The sequence below is a fragment of the Taudactylus pleione genome, unplaced genomic scaffold (genome assembly GCF_031769625.1).
Source record: "Taudactylus pleione unplaced genomic scaffold, aTauple2 ptg000807l, whole genome shotgun sequence".
In the NCBI taxonomy this organism is placed as follows: domain Eukaryota; kingdom Metazoa; phylum Chordata; class Amphibia; order Anura; family Myobatrachidae; genus Taudactylus; species Taudactylus pleione.
In genome coordinates, this window is record NW_028285209.1 from 394,114 (window position 1) to 411,117 (window position 17,004).

Genomic DNA, 17,004 nt, shown 5'->3' on the forward strand with positions numbered 1-17,004 from the left:
ATCACTGCACAGTACTAGAAGTATTATGTTGTTGAGGGTGTAATCACTGCACAGTATTAGAAGTATAATGTTGCTGAGGGTGTAATCACGGCACAGTATTAGAAGTATTATGTTGTTGAGGGTGTAATCACTATACAGTACTAGAAGTATCATGTTGCTGAGGGTGTAATCACTGCACAGTACTAGAAGTATTAAGTTGCTGAGGGTGTAATCACTGCACAGTATCAGAAGTATAATGTTGCTGAGGGTGTAATCACTGCACAGTACTAGAAGTATGTATTATTTTGCTGGGGGTGTAAGCACTGCACAGTACTATAAGTATGTATCATGTTGCTGAGGGTGTGATCACTGCACAGTACTAGAAGCATGTATTATGTTGCTGGGGGTGTAATCACTGCACAGTACTATAACTATTATGTATCATGTTGCTGAGGGTGTAATAACTGCACAGGACTATAAGGATTATGTTGCTGAGGGTGTAATCACTGCACTGTACTAGAAGTATTATGTTGCTTAGGGTGTATTCACTGCACAGTACTAAATGTATTATGTTGCTGAGGGTGTGATCACTGCACAGTACTAGAAGTATGTATTATGTTGCTGGGGGTGTAATCACTGCAAAGTACTAGAAGTATTACGTTGCTGAAGGTGTAAATACTGCACTGTACTAGAAGTATGTATCATGTTGCTGAGGGTGTAATCACTGCACCGTACTAGAAGTATTATGTTGCTGAGGGTGTAGTCTCTGTACTGTACTACAAGTATTATGTTGCTGAGGGTTTAGTCACTGTACTGTACTAGAAGTATTATGTTGCTGAGGGTGTATTCATTGCACAGTAATAGAAGTATGTATTATGTTGCTGGGGGTGTAATCACTGCACTGTACCAGAAGTATTATGTTGCTGAGGGTGTAATCACTGCACAGTACTAGTAGTATTATGTTGCTGAGGGTGTAATCACTGCAGTGTACTAGAAGTATCATGTTGCTGAGGGTGTAATCACTGCACAGTACTATAAGGATTATGTTGCTGAGAGTGTAATCACTGCACTGTACTAGAGGTATTATGTTGCTTAGTGTGTATTCACTGCACAGTACTAAAAGTATGTATTATGTTGCTTGGGGTGTAATCACTGCACTGTACTAGTAGTATTATGTTGCTGAGGGTGTTTTCACGGAACAAAACTAGATGTATTATGTTGCTGAGTGTGCAATCACTGCACAGTAATAGAAGTATGTATTATGTTGCTGGCTTTGTAATCACTGCACTGTACTATAAGTATGTATCATGTTGCTGAGGGTGTAATCACTGCTCTGTACTAGAAGTATTATGTTGCTGAGGGTGTAATCACTGCACTGTACTAGAAGTATCATGTTGTTGAGGGTGTAATCACTGCACAGTACTAGAAGTGTTATGTTGCTGAGGGTGTAATAACTGCACAGTGCTAGAAGTATTATGTTACTGAGGGTGTAATCACTGCACTGTACTAGAAGTATTATTTTGTTGAGGGTGTAATCACTGCACTGTACTAGAAGTATTATGTTGCTGAGGGTGTAATCACTGCACAGTACTAGAAGTACTATGTTGCTGAGGGTGTAATCACTGCACAGGACTAGAAGTATGTAATATGTTGCTGAGGGTGTAATCACTGCATAGTACTAGAAGTATGTATCATGTTGCTGAGGGTGTAGTCACTGCACAGTACTAGATGTATCATTTTGCTGAGGTTGTAGTCTTTGCACTATACTAGAAGTATGTATCATGTTGCTGAGAGTGTAATCACTGCACTGTACTATAAGTACGTATCATGTTGCTGAGGGTGTAATCACTGCACTGTACCATATGTATCATGTTGCTGAGGGTGTAGTCACTGCACAGTACTAGAAGTATGTATCATGTTGCTGAGGGTGTAATCACTGCAGAGTACTAGAAGTACATCTCTTGTTGTTGAGGGTGTAATATCTGCACTGTACTAGAAGTATTATGTTGCTGAGGGTGTCATCACTGCACTGTACTAGAAGTATTATGCTGCTGAGAGTGTAATCACTGCACAGTACTAGAAGAATGCATACTGTTGCTGAGGGTGTAACCACTGCACTGTACTAGAAGTATGTATCATGTTGCTGAGGGTCTAGTCACTGCACTGTACTATAAGTACGTATCATGCTGCTGAGGGTGTAATCACTGCACTGTACCATATGTATCATGTTGCTGAGGGTGTAGTCACTGCACATTACTAGAAGTATGTATCATGTTGCTGAGGGTGTAATCAATGCACAGTACTAGAAGTACGTATCATGTTACTGAGGGTGTAATCACTGCACAGTACTGTAAGTATGCATAATGTTGCTGAGGGTGTAACCACTGCACTGTACTAAAAGTATGTATCATGTTTCTGAGGGTCTAGTCACTGCACTGTACTATAAGTACGTATCATTTTGCTGAGGGTGTAATCACTGCACTGTACCATATGTATCATGTTGCTGAGGGTGTAGTCACTGCACAGTACTAGAAGTATGTATCATGTTGCAGAGGGTGTAATCACTGCACAGTACTAGAAGTATTATGTTGCCATGGGTGTAATCACTGCACTGTAATATTAGTATGTATCATGTTGCTGAGGGTGTAATCACTGCACTGTACTAGAAGTATTATGTTGCTGAGGGTGTAGTCATTGCACTGTACTAGAAGTATGTATCATGTTGCTGAGGGTGTAATCACTGCACTGTACTATAAGTACGTATTATGTTGCTGAGGGTGTAATCACTGCACTGTACCAAATCTATCATGTTGCTTAGGGTGTATGCACTGGACAGTACTAGAAGTATGTATAATGTTGCAGAGGGTGTAATCACTGTACAGTACTAGAAGTATTATGTTGCAATGGGTGTAATCACTGCACTGTACTAGATGTATGTATCATGTTGCTGTGGGAGTAATCACTGCACTGTACTATAAGTATTATGTTGCTGTGGGTGTAATCACTGCATAGTACTAGAAGTACGTATCATGTTGCTGAGGGTGTAGTCACTGCACAGTACTAGATGTATCATGTTGCTGAGGGTGTAATCACTGCACTGTACTAGAAGTATTATGTTGCTGAGGGTGTATTCACGGCACAGTACTAGATGTATTATGTTGCTGAGGGTGTAATCATTGCACAATACTAGAAGTATGTATTATGTTGCTGGGGGTGTAATCACTGTACAGTACTATAAGTATGTATCATGTTGCTGAGGGTGTGATCACTGCACAGTACTAGAAGCATGTTTTATGTTGCTGGGGGTGTAATCACTGTACTGTACTATAAGTATGTATCATGTTGCTGAGGGTGTAATAACTGCACAGTACTATAAGGATTATGTTGCTGAGAGTGTAATCACTGCACTGTACTAGAGGTATTATGTTGCTGAGTGTTGTATTCACTGCACAGTACTAGAAGGATGTATCATGTTGCTGTGGGAGTAATCACTGCACTGTACTAGAAGTATTATGTTGCTGAGTGTGTAGTCACTGCACAGTACTAGATGTATCATGTTGCTGAAGGTGTAGTCATTGCATAATACTAGAAGTATGTATCATGTTGCTGAGGGTGTAATCACTGCACTGTGCTATAAGTATGTATCATGTTGCTGAGGGTGTAATCACTGCATTGTACTAGAAGTATTATGTTGCTGACGGTGTAATCACTGCACAGTACTAGAAGTATGTATTATGTTGCTGGGGGTGCAATCACTGCACTATACTAGAAGTATAATGTTGCTGAGGGCGTAATCACTGCACTGTACTAGAAGTATTATGTTGCTGAGGGTGTATTCACTGCACAGCACTAGAAGTATTATGTTGTTGATGGTGTAATCACTGCACAGGACTAGAAGTATGTATTATGTTGCTGAGGGTGTAATCACTGCACTGTACTAGAAGTATTATGTTGCTGAGGGTATAATCACTGCACTGTACTATAAGTATGTTGCTGAGGGTGTAATCACTGCATAGTACTAAAAGTACGTATCATGTTGCTGAGGGTGTAGTCACTGCACAGTAGTAGATGTATCATGTTCCTGAGGGTGTAGTCTTTGCACTATACTAGAAGTATGTATCATGTTCCTGAGGGTGTAATCACTGCACTGTACTATAAGTACGTATCATGTTGCTGAGGGTGTAATCACTGCACTGTACCATATGTATCATGTTGCTGAGGGTGTAGTCACTGCACAGTACTAGAAGTATGTATCATTTTGCTGATGGTGTAATCACTGCACTGTGCTATAAGTACGTATCATGTTGCTGAGGGTGTAATCACTGCAGAGTACTAGAAGTATGTATCATGTTGCTGAGGGTGTAATCACTGCACTGTGCTATAAGTACATATCATGTTGCTGAGGGGGTAATCACTGCAGAGTATTAGAAGGACATCTCTTGTTGCTGAGGGTGTAATCACTGCACTGTACTAGAAGTATTATGTTGCTGATGGTGTAATCACTGCACTGTACTAGAAGTATTATGTTGCTTAGGGTGTATTCACTGCACAGTACTAGAAGTATTATGTTGCTGAGGGTGTCATCACTGCACAGTCCTAGAAGTATGTATTATTTTGCTGGGGGTGTAAGCACTGCACAGTACTATAAGTATGTATCATGTTGCTGAGGGTGTGATCACTGCACAGTACTAGAAGCATGTATTATGTTGCTGGGGGTGTAATCACTGCACAGTACTAGAACTATTATGTATCATGTTGCTGAGGGTGTAATAACTGCACAGGACTATAAGGATTATATTGCTTAGGGTGTATTCACTGCACAGTACTAAATGTATTATGTTGCTGAGGGTGTGATCACTGCACAGTACTAGAAGAATGTATTATGTTGCTGAGGGTGTAATCACTGCACAGTGCTAGAAGTATGTATCATGTTGCTATGGGAGTAATCACTGCACTGTACTATAAGTATTATATTGCTGAGGTTGTAATCACTGCACAGTACTAGAAGTAAGTATTATGTTGCTGAGGGTGTAGTCACTGCACAGTACTAGATGTATCATGTTGCTGAGGGTGTAGTCACTGCACTGTACTTGAAGTATGTATCATGTTGCTGAGGGTGTAATGCCTGCACTGTACTATAAGTACGTAACATGTTGCTGAGGGTGTAATCACTGCAGTATACCATATGTATCATGTTTCTGATGGTGTAGTCACAGCACAGTACTAGAAGTATGTATCATGTTGCTGAGGGTGTAATCACTGCACTGTGCTAAAGTAAGTATCATGTTGCTGAGGGTGTAATCACTGCAGAGTACTAGAAGTACGTATCTTGTTGCTGAAGTTGTTTTCACTGCACTGTACTAGAAGTATTATGTTGCTGATGGTGTAATCACTGCACTGTACTAGAAGTAATATGTTGCTTAGGGTGTAATCACTGCACTGTACTAGAAGTATTATACTGCTGAGGGTGTAATCACTGCACAGTACTAGAGGTATGTATTATGTTGCTGGGGTTGTAATCACTGCACTGTACTATAAGTATGTGTCATATTTCTGAGGGTGTAATCACTGCCCAGTACTAGAAGTATGTATTATGTTGCTGGGGTGTAATCACTGCACTGTACCATAAGTGTGTATCATGTTGCTGAGGGTGTAATAACTGCACAGTACTAGAAGTATTATCTTGCTGATGGTGTAATCACTGCACTGTACTAGAAGTATTATGTTGCTGAGGGTGTATTCACTGCACTGTACTAGAAGTATTATGCTGCTTAGGGTGTAATCTCTGCACAGTACTAGAAGTATGTATTATGTTGCTGGGGGTGTAAGCACTGCACAGTACTATAAGTATGTATCATGTTGCTGAGGATGTGATCACTGCACAGTACTAGAAGTATGTATTATGTTGCTGGGGTGTAATCACTGCACTGTACCATAAGTGTGTATCATGTTGCTGAGGGTGTAATAACTGCACAGTACTAGAAGTATTATCTTGCTGATGGTGTAATCACTGCACTGTATTAGAAGTATTATGTTGCTGAGGGTGTATTCACTGCACTGTACTAGAAGTATTATGCTGCTTAGGGTGTAATCTCTGCACAGTACTAGAAGTATGTATTATGTTGCTGGGGGTGTAAGCACTGCACAGTACTATAAGTATGTATCATGTTGCTGAGGATGTGATCACTGCACAGTACAAGAAGCATGTATTATGTTGCTGGGGATGTAATAACTGCACAGTACTATAAGGATTATGTTGCTGAGGGTGTAATCTCTGCACAGTACTAGAAGTATTATGTTGCTTAGGGTGTATTCACTGTACAGTACTAGATGTATTATGTTGCTGGGGGTGTGATCACTGCACAGTACTAAAAGTATGTATTATGTTGCTTGGCGTGTAATCACTGCACAGTACTAGAACTATTATGTTGCTGAGTGTGTAATCACTGCACTGTACTAGTAGTATTATGTTGCTGAGGGTGTTTTCACGGAACAATACTAGATGTATTATATTGCTGAGTGTGCAATCACTGCACAGTACTAGAAGTATGTATCATGTTGCTGTGGGAGTAATCACTGCACTGTACTAGAAGTATTATGTTGCTGAGGGTGTAATCACTGCACAGTACTAGAAGTATGTATCATGTTGCTGAGGCTGTAGTCACTGCACAGTACTAGATGTATCATGTTGCTGAGAGTGTAGTCACTGCACAGTACTAGAAGTATGTATCATGTTGCGGAGGGTGTAATCAATGCACAGTACTATAAGTATCATGTTGCTGAGGGTGAAATCACTGCACTGTGCTAGAAGTATGTATCATGTTGTTGAGGGTGTAATCACTGCACAGTACTATAAGTATGTATCATGTTGCTGAGGGTGTAGTCACTGCACTGTACTAGAAGTATTATGTTTCTGAGGGTGTAATCACTGCACAGTACTAGAAGTATGTATTATGTTGCTGGGGGTGTAATCACTGCACTGTACTAGAAGTATAATGTTGCTGAGGGCGTAATCACTGCACTGTACTAGAAGTATTATGTTACTGAGAGTGTATTCTCTGCACAGCACTAGAAGTATTATGTTGCTGATGGTGTAATCACTGCACAGTAATAGAAGTATGTATTATGTTGCTGAGGGTGAAATCACTGCACTGTACCAGAAGTATTATGTTGCTGAGGGTGTAATCACTGCACTGTACTAGTAGTATTATGTTGCTGAGGGTGTAATCACTGCAGTGTACTAGAAGTATCATGTTGCTGAGGGTGTAATCACTGCACAGCAGTAGAAGTATTATGTTGCTGAGGGTGTAATCACTGTACAGTACTAGAAGTATCATGTTGCTGAGGGTATAATCACTGCACAGTACTAGAAGTATTATGTTGTTGAGGGTGTAATCACTGCACAGTATTAGAAGTATAATGTTGCTGAGGGTGTAATCACAGCACAGTATTAGAAGTATTATGTTGCTGAGTGTGTAATCACTGCACAGTACTAGAAGTATTATGTTGCTGAGGGTGTAATCACTGCACAGTATCAGAAGTATAATGTTGCTGAGGGTGTAATCACTGCAATGTACTAGAAGTATTATGTTGCTGAGGGTGTAATCACTGCACTGTACTAGAAGTATCATGTTGTTGAGGGTGTAATCACTGCACAGTACTAGAAGTGTTATGTTGCTGAGGGTGTAATAACTGCACAGTGCTAGAAGTATTATGTTGCTGAGGGTGTAATCACTGCACTGTACTAGAAGTATTATTTTGTTGAGGGTGTAATCACTGCACTGTACTAGAAGTATTATGTTGCTGAGGGTGTAATCACTGCACAGTACCTGAAGTACTATGTTGCTGAGGGTGTAATAACTGCACAGTACTAGAAGTATGTATAATGTTGCTGGGGGTATAATCACTGCACAGTACTAGAAGTATGTATCATGTTGCTGAGGGTGTGATCACTGCACAGTACTAGAAGCATGTATTATGTTGCTGGGGGTGTAATCACTGCACTGTACTAGAAGTATTATGTTGCTTAGGGTGTATTCACTGCACAGTACTAGATGTAGTATGTTGCTGAGGGTGTGATCACTGCACAGTACTAGAAGTAAGTATTATGTTGCTGAGGGTGTAGTCACTGCACAGTACTAGATGTATCATGTTGCTGAGAGTGTAGTCATTGCATAATACTAGAAGTATGTATCATGTTGCTGAGGGTGCAATCACTGCACTGTGCTACAAGTATGTATCATGTTGCTGAGGGTGTAATCACTGCACAGTACTATGAGTATGTATCATGTTGCTGAGTGTGTAGTCACTGCATTGTACTAGAAGTATTATGTTGCTGAGGGTGTAATCACTGCACAGTACTAGAAGTATGTATTATGTTGCTGGGGGTGTAATCACTGCACTGTACAAGAAGTATAATGTTGCTGAGGGCATAATCACTGCACTGTACTAGAAGTATTATGTTGCTGAGGGTGTATTCACTGCACAGCACTAGAAGTATTATGTTGCTGATGGTGTAATCACTGCACAGGACTAGAAGTATGTATTATGTTGCTGAGGGTGTAATCACTGCACTGTACTATAAGCATGTATCATGTTGCTGAGGGTGTAATCACTGCACTGTACTAGAAGTATTATGTTGCTGAGGGTATAATCACTGCACTGTACTATAAGTATGTTGCTGAGGGTGTAATCACTGCATAGTACTAGAAGGACGTATCATGTTGCTGAGGGTGTAGTCACTGCACAGTACTAGATGTATCATTTTGCTGAGGGTGTAGTCTTTGCACTATACTTGAAGTATGTATCATGTTGCTGAGAGTGTAATCACTGCACTGTACTATAAGTACGTATCATGTTGCTGAGGGTGTAATCACTGCACTGTACCATATGTATCATGTTGCTGAGGGTGTAGCCACTGCACAGTACTAGAAGTACGTATCATGTTGCTGAGGGTGTAATCACTGCAGAGTACTAGAAGTATGTATCATGTTGCTGAGGGTGTAATCACTGCAGAGTACTAGAAGTACATCTCTTGTTGTTGAGGGTGTAATAACTGCACTGTACTAGAAGTATTATGCTGCTGAGAGTGTAATCACTGCACAGTACTAGCAGAATGTATTATGTTTCTGGGGGTGTAATCACTGCACTGTACTATAAGTATGTATCATGTTGTTGAGGGTGTAATTACTGCACAGTACTAGAAGTATTGTGTTGCTGATGGTGTAATCACTACACTGTACTAGAAGTATTATATTGCTTAGGGTGTATTTACTGCACTGTACTAGAATTATTATGTTGCTGAGGGTGTAATCACTGCACAGTACTAGAAGTATGTATTATTTTGCTGGGGGTGTAAGCACGGCACAGTACTATAAGTATGTATGATGTTGCTGAGGGTGTGATCACTGCACAGTTCTAGAAGCATGTATTATGTTGCTGGGGGTGTAATCACTGCACAGTACTAGAACTATTATGTATCATGTTGCTGAGGGTGTAATAACTGCACAGGACTATAAGGATTATGTTGCTGAGGGTGTAATCACTGCACTGTACTAGAAGTATTATGTTGCTTAGGGTGTATTCACTGCACAGTACTAAATGTATTATGTTGCTGAGGGTGTGATCACTGCACAGTACTAGAAGTATGTATTATGTTGCTGGGGGTGTAATCACTGCAAAGTACTAGAAGTATTACATTGCTGAGGGTGTAATCACTGCACTGTACTAGAAGTATGTATCATGTTGCTCAGGGTGTAATCACTGCACCGTACTAGAAGTATTATGTTGCTGAGGGTGTAGTCTCTGTACTGTACTAGAAGTATTATGTTGCTGAGGGTGTATTCACTGCACAGTACTAGATGTATTATGTTGCTGAGGGTGTAATCACTGCACAGTACTAGAAGTATTATGTTGCTGAGGGTGTAATCACTGCACAGTACTAGATGTATCATGTTGCTGAGGGTGTAGTCACTGCACAGTACTAGAATTATGTATCATGTTGCTGAGGGTGTAATCACTGCACTGTGCTATAAGTAAGTATCATGTTGCTGAGGGTGTAATCACTGCAGAGTACTAGAAGTACGTATCTTGTTGCTGAGTTTGTAATCACTGCACTGTACTAGAAGTATTATGTTGCTTAGGGTGTAATCACTGCACTGTACTAGAAGTATGTATTATGTTCCTGGGGGTGTAATCACTGCACTGTACTATAAGTATGTGTCATATTTCTGAGGGTGTAATCACTGCACTGTACTAGAAGTATTATGTTGCTGAGGGTGTAATCACTGCACTGTACTAGAAGTATTATGTTGCTGAGGGTGTAATCACTGCACAGTACTAGTAGTATTATGTTGCTGAGTGTGTAATCACTGAAGTGTACTAGAAGTATCATGTTGCTGAGGGTGTAATCACTGCACAGCAGTAGAAGTATCATGTTGCTGAGGGTATAAGCACTGCACAGTACTAGAAGTATTATGTTGTTGAGTGTGTTATCACTGCACAGTACTAGAAGTATGATGTTGCTGAGGGTGTAATCACTGCACTGTACTAGAAGTATCATGTCGTTGAGGGTGTAATCACTGCACAGTAGTAGAAGTGTTATGTTGCTTAGGGTGTAATCACTGCACAGTACTAGAAGCATTATCTTGCTGAGGGTGTAATCACTGCACTGTACTAGAAGTATTATTTTGTTGAGGGTGTAATCACTGCACTGTACTAGAAGTATTATGTTGCTGAGGGTGTAATCACTGCACAGTACTAGCAGTATTATGTTGCTGAGGGTGAAATCACTGAAGTGTACTAGAAGTATCATGCTGCTGAGGGTGTAATCACTGCACAGCAGTAGAAGTATTATGTTGCTGAGGGTGTAATCACTGCACAGTAGTAGAAGTGTTATGTTGCTGAGGGTGTAATCACTGCACAGTACTAGAAGCATTATCTTGCTGAGGGTGTAATCACTGCATAGTACGAGAAGTATCATGTTGCTGAGGGTATAATCACTGCACAGTACTAGAAGTATCATGTTGCTGAGGGTGTAATCACTGCACAGTAGTAGAAGTATTATGTTGTTGAGGGTGTAATCACTGGACAATAATTTGGTGTTTGGTTTGAAAAGAAAAAAGGACAAAGTTTAGAAGGACAGGAATCCCAGTATAACCCCTGTAAGCTGAGATCTGTATCTCTATACGTAGACAAATCATATGTAGTTTTACCTGGATGACTCCTGCTTATAGATGTCTATGATATTCTCGACCAGCAGGTTCCTCTGCAGCCCATACACCCCGTGCCTGTCCAGGACGACCTCATGGCGACATGATGGGCAACGAAAGCGGCCCCCGGATGAGACGGTGCTGGAACCACGGGACTGCCATAAGGGATTTGAGGCCTATGGACAGAGCAAGGACACATGTATTCTCAGTACCGGTTCCCGGTGTATACACCCTGTATATGTATCTGACCTCACACGTCCTAGTGTATACACCCTGTATATGTATCTGACCTCACACGTACCGGTGTATACACCCTGTATATATATCTGACCTCACACGTACCAGTATATACAACCTGTATATGTATCTGACCTCACACGTCAGGGCAGCTGTGCAGTACCGGTTCCCGGTGTATATACCCTGTATATGTATCTGATCTCACATGTCCCGGTATATATACACCGTGTATATGTATCTGACCTCACACGTCAGGGCAGCTGTGCGGTACCGGTTCCCGGTGTATACACCCTGTATATGTATCTGACCTCACACGTCAGGATAGCTGTGCAGTACCGGTTCCCGGTGTATATACTCCCTGTATATGTATCTGACCTCACACGTCAGGGCAGCTGTGCAGTACCGGTTCCCGGTGTATACACCCTGTATATATATATATATACCTGACCTCACATGTCAGGGCAGCTGTGCTGTACCGGTTCCCGGTGTATACACCCTGTATATATATATATACCTGACCTCACATGTCAGGACAGCTGTGCAGTACCGGTTCACGGTGTATAAACCCTGTATATGTATCTGACCTCACACGTCAGGGCAGATGTGCAGTACCGGTTCCCGGTGTATATAAACCCTGTATATGTATCTGACCTCACACGTCAGGACAGCTGTGCAGTACCGGTTCCCGGAGTATATACCCTGTATATGTATCTGACCTGACACGTCCCGGTGTATACACCCTGTATATATATATATCTGACCTCACACGTCAGGGCAGCTGTGCAGTACCGGTTCCCGGTGAATATACCCTGTATATGTATCTGACCTCACACGTCAGGGCAGCTATGCGGTACCGGTTCCCGGTGTATATACCCTGTATATGTATCTGACCTCACACATCCCGGTGTATACACCCTGTATATATATATATATATATATATCTGACCTCACACGTCAGGACAGCGGTGCAGTACCGGTTCCCGGTGTATATACCCTGTATATGTATCTGACCTCACACGTCAGGGCAGCTGTGCAGTACCGGTTCCCAGTGTATATATACCCTGTATATGTATCTGACCTCACACGTCCCGGTGTATACTCCCTGTATATGTATCTGACCTCACACGTCAGGGCAGCTGTGCAGTACCAGTTCCCGGTGTATACACCCTGTATATGTATCTGACCTCACACGTTCCGGTGTATACACCCTGTATATGTATCTCACCTCACGTCAGGGAAGCTGTGCAGTACCGGTTCCCGGTGTATATACCCTGTATATGTATCTGACCTCACACGTCCTGGTGTATACACCCTGTATATGTATCTGACCTCACACGTTCCGGTGTATACACCCTGTATATGTATCTGACCTCACACGTCAGGACAGCTGTGCAGTACCGGTTCCCAGTGTATACACCCTGTATATGTATCTGACCTCACACGTCCCGTTGTATACACCCTGTATATGTGTCTGACCTCACACGTCAGGGCAGCTGTGCAGAACCGGTTCCCGGTGTATATACCCTGTATATGTATCTGACCTCACACGTCCCGGTGTATATACCCTGTATATGTATCTGACCTCACACGTCCCGGTGTATACACCCTGTATATGTATCTGACCTCACACGTCCCGGTGTATACACCCTGTATATGTATCTGACCTCACACGTCAGGGTAGCTGTGCAGTACCGGTTCCCGGTGTATATACCCTGTATATGTATCTGACCTCACACGTTCCGGTGTATACACCCTGTATATGTATCTGACCTCACACGTCAGGGCAGCTGTGCAGTATCGGTTCCCGGTGTATATACCCTGTATATGTATCTGACCTCACACGTCCCGGTGTATACACCCTGTATATGTATCTCACCTCACGTCAGGGTAGCTGTGCAGTACCGGTTCCCGGTGTATATACCCTGTATATGTATCTGACCTCACACGTCCCGGTGTATACACCCTGTATATGTATCTGACCTCACACGTCCCGGTGTATACACCCTGTATATGTATCTGACCTCACACTTCCCGGTGTATATACCCTGTATATGTATCTGACCTCACACGTCAGGGCAGCTGTGCAGTACCAGTTCCCGGTGTATACACCCTGTATATGTATCTGACCTCACACGTTCCGGTGTATACACCCTGTATATGTATCTGACCTCACACGTCCCGGTGTATACACCCTGTATATGTATCTGACCTCACACTTCCCGGTGTATATACCCTGTATATGTATCTGACCTCACACGTCCCGGTGTATTGTGTGTGTGTGTGTGTGTGTGTGTGTGTGTGTGTGTGTGTGTGTATATATATATATATCTGACCTCACACGTCAGGGTAGCTGTGCAGTACCGGTTCCTGGTGTATATATACCCTGTATAGATATCTGACCTCACACGTCCCGGTGTATACACCCTGTATATGTATCTGACCTCGTGATTACTGACTCACATAGTTACATATATTCCCCTGAGTACGTCCTGCAAAGTGAGCGATTAAGCGTCTGTGCACCCCAACACTTCAGTGACACATCCGTAATACTCCTATAATCCATTCTCTGGCAGCATCTTCCTCGCACAGGGGATCTGGGGGGTGATTCAGTAGTGGACGGAATTGGAAAGCAGCACACAGGGAGGACACACACACAGGGAGGACACACACACGGAGGACACACACGGAGGACACACACGGAGGACACACACACACACACACGGACACACACACACACACACACACACACACACGCCGCTTTGCAATGCCGTCCTTGCAGTTATATGAATGCAGCAGGAAGCATCACGCCACCTGCATGCATCCCTTATCCAAGCTGCGTCCAAGGATACAGCATTGGGTTGTCTGCCAACACATTGGCTGGTTGTGTGACCCACGGGGTCACGCAAACCGGCCGCCACAGATACAACAATGGTCCAGAAAATCTCCATCAGCCGACCAAGTTCCTGGCCTCTTCCCTCCCAGCATGCACTGCTGGATAAGGCCTTAGTCCATCGCATGTTGTCAGTGGGGAATTAGCCTTCATCAGCCAGGAGGTGCTTCAGGAGCAGCAGTGTGACCGCACGCACACATGCCCCGATGTAGTGTGACCGCACGCACACACGCCCCGATGTACAGTGTGACCGCACGCACACACGCCCCGATGTACAGTGTGACCGCACGCACACACGCCGCGATGTACAGTGTGACCGCACGCACACACGCCCCGATGTACAGTGTGACCGCACGCACACACGCCCCGATGTACAGTGTGACCGCACGCACACACGCCCCGATGTACAGTGTGACCGCACGCACACACGCCCCAATGTACAGTGTGACCGCACGCACACACGCCCCAATGTACAGTGTGACCGCACGCACACACGCCCCAATGTACAGTGTGACCGCACGCACGCCCCGATGTACAGTGTGACCGCACGCACGCCAGCCCCGATGTACAGTGTGACCGCACGCACGCCCGCCCCGATGTACAGTGTGACCGCACACACGCCCGATGTACAGTGTGACCGCACGCACACACACACGCCCCGATGTACAGTGTGACCGCACGCACACACACACGCCCCGATGTACAGTGTGACCGCACGCGCGCCCCGATGTAGTGTGACCGCACGCACGCCCCGATGTACAGTGTGACCGCACGCGCACACGCGCCCAGATGTACAGTGTGACCGCACACGCGCCCCGATGTACAGTGTGACCGCACGCGCGCCCCGATGTACAGTGTGACCGCACGCGCGCCCCGATGTAGTGTGACCGCACGCACACACGCGCCCCGATGTACAGTGACCGCACGCACACACGCCCCGATGTACAGTGTGACCGCACGCACACGCCCCGATGTACAGTGTGACCGCACGCACACGCCCCGATGTACAGTGTGACAGCACGCACACACACGCCCCGATGTACAGTGTGACCGCACGCGCACACACGCCCCGATGTACAGTGTGACCGCACGCACACGCCCCGATGTAGTGTGACCGCACGCACACACGCCCCGATGTACAGTGTGACCGCACGCACACGCCCCGATGTACAGTGTGACCGCACGCACGCACACACACGCCCCGATGTACAGTGTGACCGCACGCACACACGCGCCCCGATGTACAGTGTGACCGCACGCGCGCCCCGATGTACAGTGTGACCGCACGCGCGCCCCGATGTACAGTGTGACCGCACGCGCGCCCCGATGTACAGTGTGACCGCACGCACACACGCCCCGATGTACAGTGTGACTGCACGCACGCACACACACACCCCCCCCCCCCCCAATGTACAGGGTGCCAGGGGCCGGTGCAGGAGCCGCTTGTGATGCAGTAGGAGACAGTGACAGAATCTTACCGATGGTAAAAATTATTAATTATATCTCACAGATGGAGTAAGCCCACCCTGCCACAGAGAGCCTTATCGAGTGCCCCCACCCACACAGAGGTTCTTATTACCTCAGCAGATGGCAGGAGTGTGGGGTGGCACAAAAATAATGTGTAACTGGGAACTTGAAGTATAGTGGCAGCATCTATAGGAAAGATATAAACAGGAAGTTATTAGGGTGTATGGTGGCAGGGTCTAGTACTAGCTGGGAGGTAGGTAAGCAAGGTTCATTAATGAGCATACTGGCAGGGGCTAGTGCTCAGACACACAGGCACCATACAGCTCTCACTCTGCATAAACACAGGGGGGGGGGGCACCGTACAGCGCTCACTCTGCATAAACACAGAGGGGGGGGGGGGGCACAGTACAGCTCTCACGTTGGTTAAACCCCGACACACGGGGGTTTACTGGGGGCAATTAAGGGAGGTGGCCACTACTGGGGGCACTGTACAGGTGGGACAACTACTGGGGGGGCACTGGAGAGGGAGGGGACTACTACTGGGGGTACTGTATAGGGGAAGGGGTGTGCCGGTCAATTACATTGCCAGGGGCGCTTGGATCACTAGATACACCCCTGACCCTGACACACGGGGGCACAGTACAGCTCTCACGTTGGATAAATCCTGACACACGGGGGCACAGTACAGCTCTCACATTGGATAAACCCTGACACACGGGGGCACAGTACAGCGTTCACGATGGCTAGATCCTGACACACGGGGGCACAGTACAGCTCTCACGTTGGATAAACCCTGACACACGGGGGCACAGTACAGCTCTCACGTTGGATAAACCCTGACACACGGGGGCACAGTACAGCTCTCACGTTGGATAAACCCTGACACACGGGGGCACAGTACAGCGTTCACGATGGCTAGATCCTGACACACGGGGGCACAGTACAGCTCTCACGTTGGATAAACCCTGACACACGGGGGCACAGTACAGCTCTCACGATGGATAAACCCTGACACACGGGGGCACAGTACAGCTCTCACGTTGGATAAACCCTGACACACGGGGGCACAGTACAGCTCTCACGTTGGATAAACCCTGACACACGGGGGCACAGTACAGCGTTCACGATGGCTAGATCCTGACACACGGGGGTTTACTGGGGCCAATATAGGGAGGTGGCCACTACTGGGGGGACTACTACTGGTGGGCACTGTACAGGGGG

At 45.0% G+C, this 17,004-nt stretch overlaps 1 protein-coding gene across 1 annotated transcript in view; it reads right to left on the minus strand.

Moving 5' to 3' along the window:
* The window catches only part of TRIM54 (tripartite motif containing 54), a 96,290-nt gene that overhangs the window by 78,195 nt on the left and 1,091 nt on the right, over positions 1-17,004 (minus strand). Inside the window, exon 2 of the mRNA XM_088458095.1 lies at positions 11,193-11,365. Within this exon, the coding sequence (XP_088314221.1) occupies positions 11,193-11,365 (173 nt within the window). The remainder of the gene's footprint in view (positions 1-11,192; positions 11,366-17,004) is intronic.